General features: G+C 42.7%; 1 protein-coding gene across 1 annotated transcript in view; it reads right to left on the reverse strand.

Annotated features, from left to right (window-relative positions):
* Positions 1 to 20,420, reverse strand: part of KCMF1 (potassium channel modulatory factor 1) — a 76,660-nt gene that overhangs the window by 43,541 nt on the left and 12,699 nt on the right. Inside the window, exon 2 of the mRNA XM_048851631.2 lies at positions 2,741 to 2,908. Coding sequence (XP_048707588.1) covers positions 2,741 to 2,908 — 168 coding nt within the window. The remainder of the gene's footprint in view (positions 1 to 2,740; positions 2,909 to 20,420) is intronic.

Here is a 20,420-nt window from a genome sequence, read left to right on the forward strand (position 1 = left end):
GAGTCAACCAGTGGGGTCTCTACCCCATTTAGCTTCACTGGTCTGGTGTACATATGTGGGGTTAGTGAGACCCCCACAAGGTGGATTAGGTAGCATGGGTCTGCCCAGTTCCCCAGGTTACACTGCATTGGCTTCTCAGCATTGGGACACTGTGCAGCTATGTGTCCCCACTCCCCGCAAGCGTAACACCTGTATGGAGACCTAGGAGTTCCCTGGTCTCTTGGTTTGGGCAGTCTAACATCACGATCCTCTTCCCCCTCAGTGCTCCGACTCTTTGTGGCTTCTGGTGGGCCTTCAGCCCCTCTCTTTTTCCACCTGGGCTCTCCTGGTGGCCCACTCACCCGAGCTCTAGGGCTTGGTGCTGCTAGTTTAACCCGGGGTGCTTCTTCCTTAACTGGTCGGGTCAGCTCCCTCGCCGTCCTTCGCTTTTCTACCAGTGCAACAACCTCGTTGTAGGTGGAGGGTTTGTTCTGGCTTACCCAGGCACAAAGGTCTAGCGGTAGTCCTCTCATGTACCGGTCAATGACCAGAACCTCTAGTATCTCCTCCGGACTCCGGGATCAGTTCGCAACCACTTTCATGTGAAATGGATGAGGTCGAACAATTGGGACCGCAGAGTTTTGTTTTCCTGGTACCTCCACTCGCGATACCGCTGGCACGCACTGCAGTTGTTACCCCAGATCTGGCCAGGATCTCTGCTTTCAGCTGGGGGTAGTCTGCTGCAGCTTCTTCAGGCAGATCATAGTAGGCCTTCTGGTCTCCTTATGGAGGCGTGGGCTCGCATCCCACTTCTCACACCAGTTGTGACAAAGTTCCTCCTCTGCCTTGGTGGGTCCTGAGCTTACTGGCAGATTTTCTCGCCTCAGGGGTTCACGGCAGCCCTCAGTTTGGCCACTTTCCTGGCTCAAATCTGCCATTCACGCGGTTAGCCTTATCATTGGCCAGCATGGGGAAAAGAAAACTAACAATCCCTGCAGTCTCTGCTGATCCACCTAGTGGATCGGGGAACAGGCCAGAGACCTTCCCCTCTGGTGGAACCCACAGTCCAGTTCAACTCCTCCGGTATCAAGTAGGGAGTTGGGGGGATGGAGGGAACCCGGGCCCACCCGCTATTCCGAGTTCCAGCCCAGGGCCCTGTGGACTGCAGCTGTCTACAGTGGCTCCTGTAACAGCTGCGTGACAGCTACAACTTCCCGGGCTACTTCCCCATGGCCTCCTCCCAAGACCTTCTTAATTCTCACCACAGGACCTTCCTCCCAATGTCTGATAATGCTTGTACTTCTCAGTCTTCCAGTAGTACGCCTTCTCACTCTCAGCTTCTTGCACCTCTTGCTCCCAGCTCCCCGCACACACCACAAACTGAAAAGTGAGCTCCTTTTTAAACCCAGGTGCCCTTATTAGCCTGCCTTAATTGATTCTAGCAGCTTCTTGATTGGCTGCAGGTGTTCTAATCAGCCCGTCTGCCTCAATTGTTTCCACAAAGTTCCTGATTGTTCTGGAACCTTCCCTGTTACCTTACCCAGGGCAAAGAGACCTACTTAACCTGGGGCTAATATATCTGCCTTCTATCACTCTTCCTGTAGCCATCTGGCCTGACCCTGTCACAGGTGCTATGGAATCACGATTGTGAAACAAAGGAACGGAAGCCAATCTTTATATTTAATGGTTCTGTACTTAATTAGAATAGTTGTACTCAAGTGTATTCCAAGCAAAAGGACTTGATGTTAATTTTCCAGTATTCAGGAGCAACCTAGCATTGCCACTGATGTGTTAACAACCCCAGAGCAACAACCAAAGATAACAGCCCTCCCCATCTCATCTTTGTCACTACATTAATTCTAGCCAGTGACACTTTACAGCCAGGGTGGCCAACCTGTGGCTCTGAAGCCACATGCGGCTTTTCAGAAGTTAAGATGCAGCTCCTTGTCTAGGCACCGACTCCGGGGCTGGCACTACAGGCGCCAACTTTCCAATGTGCCAGGAGGTGCTCACTGCTCAACCTCTGGCTCTGCCACAGGTCCTGCCCCTACTCCACCCCTTCCCACCCCCTCCCCTGAGCCTACCATGCCCTCACTCCTTCCCCTTCCCCCTCAGAGCCTCCTGCATGCCATGAAACAGCTGATCGGGAGGTGCGGGGAGGGCGGGGGAGACACTGATCAGCGGGGCTAATAGTTAATGGAAGGTGCTGGGAGCGGGGGAGTTGGGGGAGCTGATGGCGGGGGGGGGGAGACGCTGATCAGCAGGGCTGATAGTGAATGGAAGGTGCTGGGAGTGGGGGAGTTGGGGAAGCTGATGAGGGGGCTTCTGATATATTACTGTCGCTCTCTGGCAATGTACATTGATAAATTCTGGCTCCTTCTCAGGCTCAGGTTGGCCACCCCTGCTTTACAGCAGAGTATTCACTTTTCCATTTAGCCTTGCTATAACTTGTCATAAAATTCAGTTTGTTTTATGCTGATAGATGTCCTTAACAGATGTATTCAAATATCTGAGCAGATAACCTAAGAGTCAAATGAAGAGAAAGCAGAAATAAAGACCTTCTAAAGAAATAAGTTTCATATGCTGCCACCAAAGACAAGCCTCAGTAGAATGCTTTTAAAAGAAAAAGCTAAATTCTGTAGACTTGTTTTTCAATGATGCTGCTCAAAAGCCCACATTGATAAATCAGAAAATGACAGTACATACTATGCTTAGATATACTTCAAAATAACCACCACAATTTCAATGAGATGTCACTTACCAAAATCTACCCTTGTTAGTATGCACTGCATTGGATGGTCAGTTGTATGCCTTGTTGTCGTTGCACCACTTTCATAACAGGATGCACACAGATCGTAATCGTAGCAAATTAAACACTTGTATCTGCGACCTCGAAAATTTCCTTTTAAACATGCATCGCAGCTGACACCTGTAAACAAAGAAAATTGCTCATAAACAGCGGTAATTGCACTTCGTTTTGAAAGAAAGCAGGCTCGTCTCTATTTGTCCTCCACCTGAACGCAACACCAGAGAAAAACCGAGGAAGGTTTTATGCAAATAAAACATATTATAGGACTAAGCACATTTACGCCTCAAACATAAAAAGGCACATAGGGTCCAAAATGAAAAGCCTGAATTCTGCAAGTGAAGCACAAGAACACAATCAAATCACTAGCTTACTAACTAGTTAAGACTACAGTAGAACCTCAGAGTTATGAGCTGACCAGTCAACCACACACCTCATCTGGAACCGCTAGTACACAACCAGGCAGTAGCAGAGAGAGAGAAAAAAAATTTAAAAAGCAAATACAGTACAGTACTGTGTTAAACGTAGACTACTAAAAAATAAAGGGAAAGCAGCATTTTTTTTCTGCATAGTAAAGTTTCAAAGCTGTATTAAGTCAATGTTCAGTTGTAAACTTCAGCGAACCACCATAACGTTTTGTTCAGTTATGAACATTTCAGTGTTACGAACAACCTCCATTTCTGAGGTGTTTGTAACTCTGAGGTTCTACTGTACAATCTTTTGTATGTGCTTTTAAATACAGACACAATTTTAGTAATTTGATTTTTTTCAGAACACTGCCTGAAATGAAGTGTTGACTAAAACAATCTGAAGATACTAAAAACTATAGTCAAGTGATGATGTAGCTAGTCCAGAATGCAGGTCTTTTAAAAACTGATAAAATCCTGAATTAAATCATTCTCTGTCTTTTGTATTTTACTTCCACAATTTTCTGTTTTTTTGATGCAACAGTTTGACAAAGTCATATTCACAAAACATATCTGCAATAGCCATCTGGATCTCCTATTTCAAAACACTCGGAAAGAAGAAAAAAAGCAGAATTATGTTCCATCAGCCACTTTTCAGTTTCTTCCTTATTCTGAGCTCTAACTTTGTATTTGGGATTAGTCACGCTGGCTATGTCATGGAAAGGTTTCATAGCTTCTCCTAAGCATTTTGTGATGTTATCATGTGGTTTCAATTTTTTGTTGTTAATTAGATAAAGTCACAGACTGCATCAGGAGTGTCATCTGCTTGTAATCTGTCAAATCTCTAAATTTCCTTCAATTGCTTTTGTAAATTACAGGAGTCTATAGAAAAGAACTAGTGTAAATGTGTGCCATATGTTGATCAAAGTCCTTCTCATGCTCAGTGCAAATTTGTACGTGCTTTTCATAGTCGGCTGCAAGTGCAGACACCCTCTTCCTGGGAGTTCCATCAGGAGCCACTGGGAAAACTGGGACAACCAATCCTATCATCCATAAGAATGATGGTGCCTGCTGACTAACGTTTGAATTTCCAGTCTGTTTTAGAGCTCTGTTAGGTGTTGCTCCATGGTCAATCAGGTTTCAATAGCATACTCAACATCTATACATCAGAATTTTAGTACAACGACACTTCAGAAGCTTTTCATCGTCCAAGCAAATGGCAAAGATCTCCTTGTCAGACTTTTCTCTCAAGTGAGGTCTTCAACAACTTAAACAGCATTCTGTGGTTTTCTTTTTAGATGCAGAATCAATAGGACTAAATAGGAATGGATTTCCCCCATATGGATACTTGTAGCCATTATCTGGTCATTTGTTTGACATTGTGCATTAGTATGAATAGTGGTTCTTTTAGTTCTTCCTTTAATTTTTCCTTCATTTCTTCACTTGCCACATTCTACTAGTGGACCTGTGAATTTAAATCTGCCTGGAAGAGTATATCCATAGGAAAGTGCTTCAATCATTTCTTTAAACTGCTCGTGGCCTGGAACAGTGTTTAAGCGTTTCATCATATCTTATATTTCAATGAAGATGATGGTATCAATGTCTCAGTATCAAACTCATGAATATTTTGACTTTCTCCTTCAATAGATGAAATCCCATTCAGTGGTAGGTACATTTGATCTCGAAGGAGCTGAAGAAACTTATTTCCTACACTTTTTGAGACAAGCAAGAATCCTTTAAATACTGCTATTTAACTTTTGATAATGTTTACACAATGATTGTGAAGAATCATCTGTTTTCATTACTTTAGTTCACTCAATTTTGCTTGCTTCCTACCACTTTCTTCAACTTCAGGTACATGCAGTCAGATAAATTCACATCCTGATGTTTGATGATCAGTGAACACTAATGCCAGAGGTTGGTTACTGTCAGTACCTTTAACACTTAGTACAGTTAGAAAGAATACCACCACCTTCAGAGTTCAATACAGTGAAGAGTGAAAAATATATAAAATAGCCAGCTTTACAGAGAACCACATCAAATGCTCTGCCCACGCCTCTAAATTTTAAGTCCAGTCCCCCCAACAGTTCATAATTTCATTCGCTCCTCTTCCTTCAACATTCAATGACAGTTTATTCTACCCACCAGACATGCATCTCCCTCCAATCACCAAACGATTCCACCCATTACTCTTCCCTTGTAGGCTTTTAGACAATTCTGTCACTTTCTTATGTCACAATAAGAACCCTTAAGTTATCACAGTCTTTTTAACTCTTTAGAGTTCTCATTCACAGATTTAAGTGGGAAAATAAACTTTCTAGTGTTAAAAACTGTTTTCTTCACAAATATTTCAAAATGACATAGAAGAGAAAGAAAGAACTCACTGGGTATTCTTTCTGGGAAAAATACTTGGGTTTCCCTTAATTGAGAATATAAATGAAAACACAGCTTGCGGGTTATTTTTAAAGCTTTGTTAAAATATTAACCACATACACATTTATGCACTCAAAAATGTTTATACACCACTTTTGCAAATAGAAAGCTTTGGGACATGCTATGATCCATTCATAAATTTCAACTACAAAATGTATACACTAAAGCTGCAAAAAAAAAAAAAAATCTAAAGACTTATATCACATCACTACTACTTGGAATTCTAGGTCCAGAACACAACATGGGCAATAGGATCACCTCTTCTGTTCATTCCCTCTGAAGCACCTGTCGGAAGACAGGATCTGGGCTAGGTGGACCTTTGGTGTGACCCAGTATGACCGTTCTTATGTAATCATTAAATCATCCAAAACACAGATATCTCCACAACTCTGCATGCCAGTATTTCTTCACTTCACTCCTGGTCAGTTATCACCTCACTTTTCTAACACATTGCAACCAATGGTATAACATTACTTACTATTTTTATATCTCTTAGTTCCATACAAGGATCCTGAGCCGACATTTTTAAAATGAGAACCGAAAGTTAGACACCTAAGCCAATTTAATCACCTAAATAAGAGCTGAATACCCAGAGCTCCCATTAAAACCAGCAGAACCTGCTGGGTGCTCAGCACTTTTGATAATCAGGTTATTTAGGCTCCAAATTATTGACTTGAAGACTCATTCTATACTCCCATTTTTTAAACTCTTTACCCTGGATTTGGCTCTTCTATGATTATTCCCATTTTTGGTCAAAGCCTACCACAGAGCAACCCAAAATCTCACACTGCCAACCCACTGATATTGCTCAGATCCTCCTGCAAACGATTATCCCCCTCACAGCAACTGCATTCCCTTTCTTGGGTAGGTCTTAAGAAAAGTTTTTCAACCTTTGGAAATCAAAAACCTGGTTGTGCTAGCAGCTTAATTTCTTAGATTTTTTCAATTTTTAATCCCCACAATCTATTAACAAATTTTTGCACTGCATACTGAAATCAACACTACATCCAGACTACTCTATCTAAAAAATCTTAATGATAATATGACAGGAGAGTGAGCACAGCAGGTCTGTCAGCTTACCTCCTGTGTCCAATCCTTTTCCCCATTTACTTTAAACATTGCAAACAAATTCTCAGAATACAAGTTTGACATTTACAGAGAAAATGAGCATGGGGAAGGACCACAATATAAAAGAGGATAATAAGAGGGACAATTCTGTAGACCAGAGGCTCTCAACCAGGGGTATACGCAGAGGTCTTCCCAGGGGTACGTCAACTCATCTAGATATTTGCCTAGTTTTACAAGAGGCTACGTAATAAGCACTAGTGAAGTCAGTACAAACTAAAATTTCATAGTGACTTGTTTATACTGCTCTATATACTATACACTGAAATGTAAGTACAATATTTATATTCCAGTTGATTTATAATTATATGGTAAAAATGAGAAAGTCAGCTATTTCACAGTGATAGTGTGCGGTGACACTTCTGTATTTTTATTTCTGATTTTGTAAGCAAGTAGTTTTTAAGTGAGGTGAAACTTGGGGGGTACGCAAGATGAATTGGACTCCTGAAAGGAGTACAGTAATCTGGAAAGGTTGAGAACCACTAGACCATGTATGGCAAGAATCTAGACACTCTGAAAGCAATTCTGATTACGCCGCTTTTGGCAGGTGCCTTAGTGTTAAAGGGCGTTTGATGTAAATGCAAAGCAGGCCCTCTAACATTAATGACAGTGTTTTTTAAATATACATTTATGAATCTCCACCTGAACTGAAAATTGCCCTCCAGTCTCCACCACTGTATTCCCCTAATAGTGTTACAATATGCCCCTTTCAGTGAGAACTGAAACGTGCTCAAATGCTGATTTTAAAATTGTATTTTCAATGCATTTTATAAATTTATCTTAACAGGAAAGCATTTGTAGATGTTTTAAACTTTCTACTGGGTGGGCTGAGCAAAATGAATAACTTTTTTTTTAAATCACTGAGTCCTACTAAATTATTACTAAAATATGAATGTGCAATGAGAGCAGGTCCAAAGAAATAGTTACATTACAGTTTGGAATGACACCTACACTTCATGAGCACATACCTCTCCCCTCCTAGTCAATTCTCTCTGCTTAAAGGCAAAGGAAAACAATTCAACTCAATTCCCCTCTTAGTCTTACGGCTGGGATCTTTGAATCAGGTTCTTTAAACTTCTGAGACCCTAGTCTCAACCCCTTGTTACTGTTTTCAGAATCAGAATTTGTTCTAGTCTATTCTTACCTCTCTTCTCTCCCTTCTGCTTTATTTCCCACCCCTGCCCTTTTGACAAGCCAATGGAAATAGGACTGTTTTTTTTTTAATACAGGATAGCTCCACTAGAGGGTAGCAGTGTGCTAAAAGCCTAAGACAGTACTTTTAATTGATTAAACAGCAGTCCTAAACCCTTTTTTGGTAATATTTTACCTCACTAGCAATCCTCTCAGTTCATAAAAGGTTAAGGTTTCTTGATATCTATTAATAATACTAACGTAAAACAAATTTTTTTTTCAATGAGACAAATCAGAACACACATACTAGCATCTATGGACAAAATTCTCTCTCCTTCAGTATAAAGGACGCAGTATTTTCACATTAAGTTTTTGCTTATTGATGCATGAAAACACTTTACACAAGAAATTACTACACAAATATTTTAGCATAGATATTTTAGATGAAAAACTATGCTCAGGCTTGAAGTATTTTTAAAATGCCACTTTCACATTTGTGCCTGTAGATTCCTCTCCTCCAAATCAAGTGAGTCATAAGTAAAATTCCTTCTTCTTTTATGGAATTCTTTCTACTAGGAATTAACCTACAGAAGCAACACTCATAACAGGAGAGCTAAGTAGTATTTAATTGATGAGACTGAAGTGAGCATCTGATCTGATTTCAACAGAGGAAGAAAATACAGGATAAAAGTATGGCTCAAATGCCACTTGACTACCTTGCAAATTTGGGGTTTGAAAATATATATTTTTACAGAGACAAGCTGCTGAGGCTGCCACACATCTTGTAGAATGACCTGAAGTTCTCTCTGAGAATAAAGAATAACTACTCTGGATACACGGAAATAGCCACTTGGCCTGTCTCTGAATGAACAGACTCCCCCTTTGAGTTCTCTCCAAATGCAATGAACCACCAAGATGAGCTATGAAAAAAGCTTAGTCCTGCCCAGATAAATTCAGTGTATGTAGCCAAGCCTCATCCAACAAAGCATGAGATCTCAAAGTGTAAGATTGGAAGGGCAATAGTCTATGTGAGATGAAATTTGTAGACCAATTTGGCTAACAATCTCTTAGATTAAACAGGAGTGGCTTATTTTTGTGAAATACTGCAAGCAGGAGAAAAGGCGTCTGAATTTCACCTACCTGTCTGGCCAAAATAGGACTAACCAGAAAAGTCACTTTAAAAAGTAATATAGTTTACACCCAAAATGGTTCTTGAGTTTATTTAAAACCAAATTAAAATTCCATGAAGCAGTGAGATGTCTAATCTGAAGGTATACATACAAAATCCCTTTAAGTAAATGCTTCTGCAGTAAATGAGTAAAGACAAATTTTTCATTCACACAAGTGTGGTAAACCACAATTAGCTCCAAGTACACTTGAATACTGGGGATGGTTAATAGATTTTTTTAGGGAAAGTAACAGTTTCAAAAGAGAAGGTAGATAGCATACTCAAGGTAATCCATCCCTACAAAAAAACAAATTAAAAGACGTGCCCATTTCAATGGACATGACTCCAAAAAAACCAAAACCAAAAAGAAGCTAGCAGGATTCCAATAGCACCTTCTAGACTTCCTTGAGACAAATTACGTTATCTAAAGTTAAGAACCTAGGTAGGATTCCAAGTAGCCAGGTGCAGCAATTCTGTCTCTGGGCGAAGTAGCAAAGTTTGAGGTCACAGCTAAAAAGGAAAGATCCCTCCCAGTGTGATGGTGTAAATATCATACTGGATGAGAATAAGGCAGGACTGTAAAACTCATACGAGCTACTTGTCATGTCATACACAATGTGAAATAAAGGGGAAAAAGCGTACAGCTTCACAATGGAAATGGAATGGATTCAGTAGGGCAGTGATACCCAAACTTTCCATCTCATGTGGCCCCTTACCAGTAATGGAACGTGTCCATGCTCCCTTGGGCCGGGAGCAGAGCCACAGACAGGGGGCAAAAGTGGGGGCTGGCAGCCAAGCTGCAGCCAGGAGTGAGGGCCTTCCCTTCTTTAGAATGAAGATGCTCATTTACACCAGCTTTACTTCATGAGTTACATGGGGTGCTGGACAAATTTACCTGACATCTACTAACCTAACAACTAAGACTGAGTGCTTCAAAAGGCAAGTTGGGCAGCCAAATCCCTTTGAAATTCAATGGGAGCTGGTCACCTACTTCCCTCAGGCCCCTTTGACTATCACAGCGTCAGCCTACAAACCAGAGTTTTTAAAAAAAATAGCTGTTCTGGGCTTGCTCCCTCAAAGCCACAACCCTGCAACATAAAAGGAAAAACACAGTCTGTACTGCATTTAAATGTTACATTCTGAAGAATATTGTAGGCCTGGCTGGTAGCACCTATTACCCTGATAGGGCCTTTTAAAGAGAAGTGTTTTTATTTGCTTATAACATCACCAAATGTTAACCACTGGGCTGAAATTTCCCATGCTAGATAATATCTGCCTCAGGCCCAAGGGTTGTTTTTTTGTGTTTTTTTTTTGGAAAATTGTAGCCAAAACAATTCAGCCACGTCAGAGAACTAGACTAGAGAAAAACAGGTAGGTTTACAGAGTTAAAAACAATTCTGGTAACCTTTTCTTTGAAAAGCTCTAGCAAAATCAAGCACTCCAAAGTTAGAAAATGCCAGAATTAAGGTTGTCCATGCAATCTTAATTCGGCCCCCTTATGCATATGTGATAGAATGGGACCATGTAATTAAAGTCTATTTTTTACAAAGGACTCTCCCTGCAACACAGGATGGACCCACTCCGAGGATGAATCAGGGTTGTGTAGTAAAGGAGAACATAAGAACAGACCATTGATCTGACACAGTATTGTCATCTAGCCCAGTATGCTGTCTTTCGACAATGGCCAATGCCAGACAGTTTAGGGGGAATAAACAGAACAGGGCAATTATCAAGTGATCCATTTCCTGTCATACAGCCCCAGCATCTGACAGTAAGAGGCTTAGGAACAACCAGAGCATGGGGTTGCATCCTTGACTATCTTGGTTAATAGCCATTAATGAATCTATCCTCCAAGAACTTTAATTCTTTTTTGAACCCAGTTATACTTTTGCCCTTCAAAACATCCCCTGGTAACAAGTTCCACAGAGCTAACTGTGTGTTGTGTGAAGAAGTACTTCCTTTTGTTTGTTTCAAACCTGCTACCTATTAATTTCAAAAGGGTGACCCCCTAGTTCTTGTGGTATGTGAAGAGGTAATGAACATTTCCCCATTCACTTTCTCCATATCATTCATGATTTTATAGACGTCTATCATATCCCCCCCTAGCTGTCTCTTTTCCAAGCAGAAAAGTCCCAGTCTTTTTAATCTCTCCTCACATGGAAGCTCTTCTAGACCCCTAATCATTTGTGGAGCCCTTCTCTGTATCTTTTCCTATTCTAATATCTCTTTTTTGAGCATGCAGTATTCAATACCATGGATTTACACAGTGGCATTTACTGTCTTATCATCTCTCTCTTTCCTAATGGTTCCTAACATTCTGTTAGCTTTTTTTGACTGCCACTGCATATTGAGAAGATATTTTCAGAGAACAGGAGAGTGTGGTTTGGAGAACCCATGCTTCATTTGTTGCAGAAGTTGGAAGATGTGTAGTGAATGAGGCATGGAACTGCAGGAAGACAAAGGAGGCTCTTGGATTTTATCAGTGTCAGAGTTGCCAGGTCACTTAAAACCAAACTTTTCTCAATGGTCATTCATGTTCCTCATTTTCTGGGTGCCTGCCTTGCTACCCTGGGGTCTGACTTGCAGAAGTGCTGAGCACTCTTAGCTGCAAATGGAGTCAATGGGAGCTGTGATTTGAACATATAATGAAGTGCTGTATGATGCTAAATACTCAGAAAAATCAGCTCCTGGTTGTCTCAAATTGAGCATTCAAAATTAGTGGATACTTTTGGCCATAATCTCTCTGTGCCCCAGTTACCCATCTGTAAAATGAGGCTATCATCCCGCTCAGCTCACAGGAGTGTTATGAAAATAAATGCATTATTGTTGTGAAGCAATCAAATACTATAGTGATGAGCATCACAGAAAAGCCCATGAGGAAATTCATAATTCTTTCTTCAGAGCAGGTTTTGAATAGTGCGCTGTGGCCTGGGGCCACACACTGAACAATGAGAAAACAAAAATATTGAACAGCTGCTCACTTAGTGAGCACTATCCATCCTGTGCGCTAAATGAAGCATGGGTCCTATGGAAAAATTATCTGTGATCATGTAATTAAAGACAGTATCATAATGCATACACTGAAGGAAAACAAAGTAAGCTTGTACAGGCAACCTTAATGCTGGCATTTCCTAATTTTGGAGTGCTTGGCTCTGCAACCTTAATGTATTTAACAGTGTTTTTGTGTGTAATTAAATGGAAGCCGTCTGACAATGTACCTACTAGGGCTGCCCAAACAGCAGAAAAACATTAAAATACATTAGATTAATTACATATGTATTTTATCCAACAATGTGTTTGCCAAAGGCCACGACTGGCTCTATAGTTGTTTAAATAATACAAAAAACAGTATTTGTCAAATAAAATCAAGTAACGCATTCACTGTGTACTTTTTACCAATTCTACTTATGACGGCTCTCATTTTTGTACCTTCCCAGCTTAACTCTGATTTTCTTTCCTAATGCAGATCATGGGGTCTCTTTTCTTCAGTTGTTTTCAGTCTGTTTCTTCTTTTTTCTTCCCCCCCCCCCAAAGCACAGCCTGAAGACATTCATCTAATTTACTCCTGTAGCAGGCCTCAACACTGCCAAAGCAATGGTAGCTGCTCTCCCTAGAACCACCTGAGAGAGTAATGCAACATAACAGGGGAACCTCTTTAAAGGCTCACTTGAATCTTACATATTCTTCTAACTCAAGACTTTCTACCGGGGCAGCAGAAGTGAGAAGAGTTGGATAGCCTGGCCCAACCATTCTTCTCTGGAGCACCAATGAACTCAATCCAATAACAACAAAAACAATCATAAAAACATAGTAACTCTGCACTTCTACAGCAGTTTTCATCCAAAGATCTTCAAAGCAGCTATGTTTCAGGGACTTAGCCAGTGTAACATGCAGAACCTATGCCTAATATAGCACCTGCCAGACTGGCTAGCAAGGGGCATGACATCACAAACACAAAGTCCACCTCTAAAACATGCTAAAGCACACTCTGGGCCTCTCCACAACCATTAATGAAAATCACCAAGATTTTATACTTTTTAAAAAAACGTTCTTAGAAACACGACACTGTTTCACTAGCTCCCTAATCATGAATGACAGGTTTCAGAGGAACAGCCGTGTTAGTCTGTATTCGCAAAAAGAAAAGGAGGACTTGTGGCACCTTAGAGACTAACCAATTTATTTGAGCATGAGCTTTCGTGAGTTACAGCTACAGCTAACGAAAGCTCATGCTCAAATAAATTGGTTAGTCTCTAAGGTGCCACAAGTACTCCTTTTCTTTTAATCATGAATGGTTTGTCAGCTGAGGAAGATGGCATTTTATTGGTACTGTGTAGCTGAACGATATACTGCAGTGGTTCTCAAACTTCTGTACTGGTGACTGACCCCTTTCACACTCAGAGCCTTTTTATGAGACATCCCTTATAAATTAAAAACACGTTTTTATGTATTTAACACCATTATAAATGCTGGAGACAAAGCAGGGGTTGGGGTGGAGGCTGACAGCTTGCGACCCCCACTGTAATAACCTTGTGACTCCCTGAGGGGTCCTGACCCCCAGTTTGAGAACCCCTGATATATTGTGTCCACTTGTAATCTATAGGAAATAGAGTTCTTATTTTGTGACAAAGCAGGTGACATTTAAAAGAAAAAAACCCAAAAACCAAGGCTCGTTTCAGTTCAATTGAGCCCAATCCAAAGATCTAGGTGCTAAACTGCTGATGTTGTGCTGTTCATTATCATAAGAACCAAACCATAAGTCACCATATTACTTAACTGTCACCTACAGAAGTATTTAACATTTTATCTGTTTACTCCCAAGTGAATTCAGAAGAAAGTACGTTCTACATTCACACACTACATGAGTCTAATTCTGATTAGTATTTATCAACATTTAATTTTCCTATGGTGTGCCAGGAAGGGGAAGCACAATCATTTCTTTATTATTGATTTACAGTCAAATCTTCAGAAATGTTCAGCTCCTTAACTGTAGCTGTGGGTCTGTAGCTGAAAATCAGGCAGAGGATCCTCCAGTTGGGCTCTCAAAAAATGAGGCACACAAAATTAATGTCCACTTCTGATAGTTTTGGTCTTATTCAATTATCTCAGTCAGGAAGCTTCCAGTTTCTAAAATGCTTCCTAGACAGTTAATAAGCCAAAAAGTATTGACAGTCTCTTTTTACTGAAATAAACCTCTGCGTTTGATCATGGATCGTTATATGGCCTATAATCCTACATAACTACATTTTCTAACAAATCAGATTGAGAACCCCAGATTCAACTCTATTGAAAAAAATAAAAGAAAAAATACTACATCCATTCTGAAGAGAAGAGCTATCAGATAAAATATCACACCCTCATTGGCAAATCCAGAAAGTTCAACAAGCAAGTTTGTAGGAGCTGAGGGAAGAAAGGTAAGCAGCAGGATACGGACCCTGGACTTCAGGAAAGCAGACTTCGACTCCCTCAGGGAACAGATGGGTAGGATCCCCTGGGGGACTAACATGAACGGGAAAGGAGTCCAGGAGAGCTGGCTGTATTTCAAGGAATCCCTGTTCAGGTTACAGGGACAAACCATCCCGATGAGTCGAAAGAATAGTAAATATGGCAGGCGACCAGCTTGGCTTAATGGTGAAATCCTAGCAGACCTTAAACATAAAAAAGAAGCTTACAAGAAGTGGAAGGTTGGACATATGACCAGGGAAGAGTATAAAAATATTGCTGGGGCATGTAGGAATGAAATCAGGAGGGCCAAATCACACCTGGAGCTGCAGCTAGCAAGAGATGTCAAGAGTAACAAGAAGGGTTTCTTCAGGTATGCTGGCAACAAGAAGAAAGCCAAGAAAAGTGTGGGCCCCTTAATGAATGAGGGAGGCAACCTAGTGACAGAGGATGTGGAAAAAGCTAATGTAGTCAATGCTATTTTTGCCTCTGTCTTCACTAACAAGGTCAGCTCCCAGACTGCTGCGCTGGGCATCACAGCATGGGGAGTAGATGGCCAGCCCTCTGTGCAGAAAGAGGTGGTTAGGGACCATTTAGAAAAGCTGGACGTGCACAAGTCCATGGGGCCAGACGCCTTGCATCCGAGAGTGCTAAAGGAATTGGCGGCTGTGATTGCAGAGCCATTGGCCATTATCTCTGAAAACTCGTGGCGAACGGGGGGAAGTCCCGGATGACTGGAAAAAGGTTAATGTAGTGCCAATCTTTAAAAAAGGGAAGAAGGAGGATCCTGGGAACTACAGGCCAGTCAGCCTCACCTAAGTCCCCAGAAAAATCATGGAGCAGGTCCTCAAAGAATCAATCCTGAAGCACTTAAAGGAGAGGAAAGTGATCAGGAACAGTCAGCATGGATTCACCAAGGGAAGGTCATGCCTGACTAATCTAATCGCCTTTTATGATGAGATTACTGGTTCTGTGGATGAAGGGAAAGCAGTGGATGTATTGTTTCTTGACTTTAGCAAAGCTTTTGACACGGTCTCCCACAGTATTCTTGTCAGCAAGTTAAAGAAGTATGGGCTGGATGAATGGACTATAAGGTGGGTAGAAAGTTGGCTAGATTGTCGGGCTCAACGGGTAGTTATCAATGGCTCCATGTCTAGTTGGCAGCCGGTGTCAAGTGGAGTGCCCCAGGGGTCGGTCCTGGGGCTGGTTTTGTTCAATATCTTCATAAATGATCTGGATGATGGTGTGGATTGCACTCTCAGCAAATTTGTGGATGATACTAAACTAGGAGGAGTGGTAGATACGCTGGAGGGCAGGGATAGGATACAGAGGGACCTAGACAAATTGGAGGATTGGGCCAAAAGAAATCTGATGAGGTTCAATAAGGATAAGTGCAGGGTCCTGCACTTAGGACGGAAGAACCCAATGCACCGCTACAGACTAGGGACCGAATGGCTAGGCAGCAGTTCTGCGGAATAGGACCTAGGGGTGACAGTGGACGAGAAGCTGGATATGAGTCAGCAGTGTGCCCTTGTTGCCAAGAAGGCCAATGGCATTTCGGGATGTATAAGTATGGGCATAGCCAGCAGATCGAGGGACGTGATCATCCCCCTCTATTTGACATTGGTGAGGCCTCATCTGGAGTACTGTGTCCAGTTTTGGGTCCCACACTACAAGAAGGATGTGGATAAATTGGAGAGAGTCCAGCGAAGGGCAACAAAAATGATTAGGGGTCTGGAACACATGACTTATGAGGAGAGGCTGAGGGAACTGGGATTGTTTAGTCTGCAGAAGAGAAGAATGAGGGGGGATTTGATAGCTGCTTTCAACTACCTGAGAGGTGGTTCCAGAGAGGATGGTTCTAGACTATTCTCAGTGGTAGAAGAGGACAGGACAAGGAGTAATGGTCTCAAGTTGCAGTGGGGGAGGTTAGGTTGGATATTAGGAAAAACTTTTTCACTAGGAGGGTGGTGAAACACTGGAATGCGTTACCTAGAGAGGTGGTAGAATCTCCTTCCTTAGAAGTTTTTAAGGTCAGGCTTGACAAAGCCCTGGCTGGGATGATTTAATTGGGGATTGGTCCTGTTTTGAGCCGGGGGTTGGACTAGATGACCTCCTGAGGTCCCTTCCAACCCTGATATTCTATGATTTTAGCAGCACACCTGAAGGAGTCTTGGACAATATCATTCAAAACTACTAATCTGAATAAAATGAAGGAACAGCTGTGGAAATTAGCATGGCACTCAGAATATATTTCCTAACAGGACTCCCCTTTTTCTACTGATAGGATCCTTTAATCTGAATTTTTTTCTTCTTATTGAGAAAGATATTAACTGTAATTCACATTAGGGGAAAAGAGCCATTTACTCCCAAAGCTCTCTGGAACATATATAGCAACAGTCCCCAAACTGTTCCTACACACACCTGCAGGGGGTGCACCCCACAGTCGGAGGGGGGTCACGACAGGGCTCATGGTAGGCCCCACAGAGAGTGGGAAGGGAGCACCACACTTCCAGCCCTGCTCCACCCCCAGCCTTGCTCTTCTCTCATCCCCATTCAGCCCCCACTCCTGCTCCACCCCCCAGCCCAGCCCTCATTCCCTCTCCCCGTAGCCCAGTCCAGCTCCACCTCTAGCCCCAGCTCTTCCTCATCCTCAATTCCATCCCCAGCTTTGCCTTCAACCCAACCTCTGCTGCTGAGGAAGCCGTGACTTTGCAGTAATGGGGGGGAGAGAAGAGACAGATTTCTTTAATGGGGGGGGGGCAGCAACTGGAAAAGTTTGTGTACCACTTGTACACAGAAATACTACCATACTATACACTTTACAAGCAAGCTGTGACAGTCCTCACTTGGGGTGGTTGTTAAGGGAGCATAGCCTAATGGTCAGGGCTTAGGCCCCTGACTTGCAAGGGGGGTTGTTGGTATGGGAGCCCAGGCTCCTTCACTCCACCTGGCTCTGACCCAGGGCCCTTTGAGAGCTATCAGTGCTCTGACAGCCGGGACTGCCCACTCTCCCTGCGCCATTTCCTACTACCTCCCTGCAATTGTCCGAAAGTCACCGTCTGGGTTAGGCAGCGTAAGGGATGTCTGCTCACCAAAAGGCACCTTCTGGCACCTGAGTGTAGCGAGGTCGCTCTCTTTTCTCGCGGGCAGCAATTGCCTCCTCTAGCAGTATGGCCCAGCCTCCTGGGCCAGCTTAGGCCAAGGGCTTTCCCCTGCTGGGGTAATCTGAACAAAAATAAAGGGGATTAACTAAATCCAGAGTTTGTATGAAAGGGAGAGGGGAATGCTTCCCTCTCAGGCTGTCTCTGCAGCAGGTCCTCCCTTCACCTCAGGGAGGGACTACTGGGCAGCTGTTTAGGGAGGGATTCTGCCTTTCCTCAGCTTTTTGCTCCTGGAGCTGCAGGTCACAGGTCTGCTCTCTTCTCTGAGCAGACACCAAATGACCTGCTCCCCTGCCTTTTAACTCCTCCTCCTCATGTTGGTGCACTTGCTACAGGTGTGGTGGGGCTGCCTGGACGCAGAGCAGTTCCTTAACCCCTTAGTGTCCAGTGTGGGGTTTGTACAACCCATCACACAAGCAAAGAATGCAAAGGAGAAGACTGCCCATGCTGCTCCGAATAACATTAGCAAAGAAATATACATTGACAACACTAACTGACTGAGGGCCCAAAATAAAATTTTGGGTTAGTTTAATTAAGTAACGCTTGATAATGGGGCTGATCTTGGTGCAAAGCAAGCAAGACACTGACTTGTTTAAAGAAAAAAAAAGAGAGGCAACAATCATTAAGTACTTCTACCAACACTGCATGGGCTCATTATACTCATATTAACAGGTACAGTTTCTTTTCTAAGAAAAAAGTCAACATCCACACAGATGGTTTGACAATACATTTAGCTACATTTATAGAATAAGCAGTACTGGTTTATGGGATCAGATTCTGTCAGACAAAACAGCCTTTCTAACAGAACAATAATCATCGGTGGACAATGTGCCCACATTTGATCAGCCTATACCGCCCACCTGCATATGCCAGCAGACATTCCAAATAGTCGGTGTCTGCAGGAAATGGTACACCCAAATTCTTCTCTTCCCAGGATCCTCCATTGCATGTGCCAGCGTGGCCTGTCACCTTACTGTGCTGCCAGTATTTCTTCACAGAGCAATGCAACAGTCAACAGCCCAGCAGCTCATACCAGCACCCTAACTATGTCAATGGTTTACTCCAGCAGTTGCAATCCTGCCTTAAATAGTCAAGAAAAATGGGATACAAATGTGACATAGCACTAAAACTGCTGCACCATGACCTATCTACATACAGCACAACAAAATCTCAGCAAATTTGCGGATGATACTAAACTGGGAGGAGTGGTAGATACGCTGGAGGGGAGGGATAGGATACAGAAGGACCTAGACAAATTGGAGGATTGGGCCAAAAGAAATCTGATGAGGTTCAATAAGGATAAGTGCAGGGTCCTGCACTTAGGACGGAAGAACCCAATGCACAGCTACAGACTAGGGACCGAATGGCTAGGCAGCAGTTCTGCGGAAAAGGACCTAGGGGTGACAGTGGACGAGAAGCTGGATATGAGTCAGCAGTGTGCCCTTGTTGCCAAGAAGGCCAATGGCATTTTGGGATGTATAAGTAGGGGCATAGCGAGCAGATCGAGGGACGTGATCGTTCCCCTCTATTCGACATTGGTGAGGCCTCATCTGGAGTACTGTGTCCAGTTTTGGGCCCCACACTTCAAGAAGGATGTGGATAAATTGGAGAGAGTCCAGCGAAGGGCAACAAAAATGATTAGGGGTCTGGAACACATGACTTATGAGGAGAGGCTGAGGGAGCTGGGATTGTTTAGCCTGCAGAAGAGAAGAATGAGGGGGGATTTGATAGCTGCTTTCAACTACCTGAAAGGGGTTCCAAAGAGGATGGCTCTAGACTGTTCTCAATGGTATCAGATGACAGAACGAGGAGTAATGGTCTCAAGCTGCAGTGGGGGAGGTTTAGATTGGATATTAGGAAAAACTTTTTCACTAAGAGGGTGGTGAAACACTGGAATGCGTTACCTAGGGAGGTGGTAGAATCTCCTTCCTTAGAGGTTTTTAAGGTCAGGCTTGACAAAGCCCTGGCTGGGATGATTTAACTGGGAATTGGTCCTGCTTCGAGCAGGGGGTTGGACTAGATGGGGTCCCTTCCAACCCTTATATTCTATGATTCTATGAAAAGGTTTCCAAACACCATTTCTCATATCTGGCTCTTCTAGCCTCCCATGGTTTTAACTTCTGCTTTGGCACAGAATATATATATTTGGCCCTTCTAGGGTGCTGCTTCTGCACATTCACACTCACCTTCCCCACTTCCTCACATTCCTGGCACTTCTCGTAAAGCTCCTGGGTTTGCTGGAAGAAATTGAGGCAGTTGTGAGGGTCCACACCTCCCTTTTAGCCATAGTCTCTAAATATGAAGTGACTTTAGGTTAACTCAGGTGGTATCCAACAGGTTTGAAAATCTTTTAGAAAGATCTGGTGGCGCTGTGGCACCATCCTATACAGCTCCTTTGTTAAGGAGACATTCAGTTTTCTCCAAAAGCTGTCTTGTGAGGAAGATCCATGAAGAGGAATGAAGAAGTGGGTTCTGAAGGAGATTTGGTGTGAAATTGAATGTAACCACTGCAAACAATATTCAACACTCATTGACCTTAAGTAATTGCATGCCAGAAACCCTAATGCTGAGAAACGAAACTTGAAAAGGGAAGGGACACAGTAGTAGAAGAGGTGCAATATTAACAAGACTCTGGCACAGGATTCTCAATAATCCCATCAGATCTGAGCTCTAGAAGCTGATGAGCTCCTGAGCTAAATCTCCAGTGGTCCTGCTTGGATTATCCCTGCTTCTTGGTGGGATATGGATGACAAGGCTGGGTCTGAGGT

The sequence above is a fragment of the Caretta caretta genome, chromosome 5 (genome assembly GCF_965140235.1).
Source record: "Caretta caretta isolate rCarCar2 chromosome 5, rCarCar1.hap1, whole genome shotgun sequence".
Lineage (NCBI taxonomy): Eukaryota > Metazoa > Chordata > Testudines > Cheloniidae > Caretta > Caretta caretta.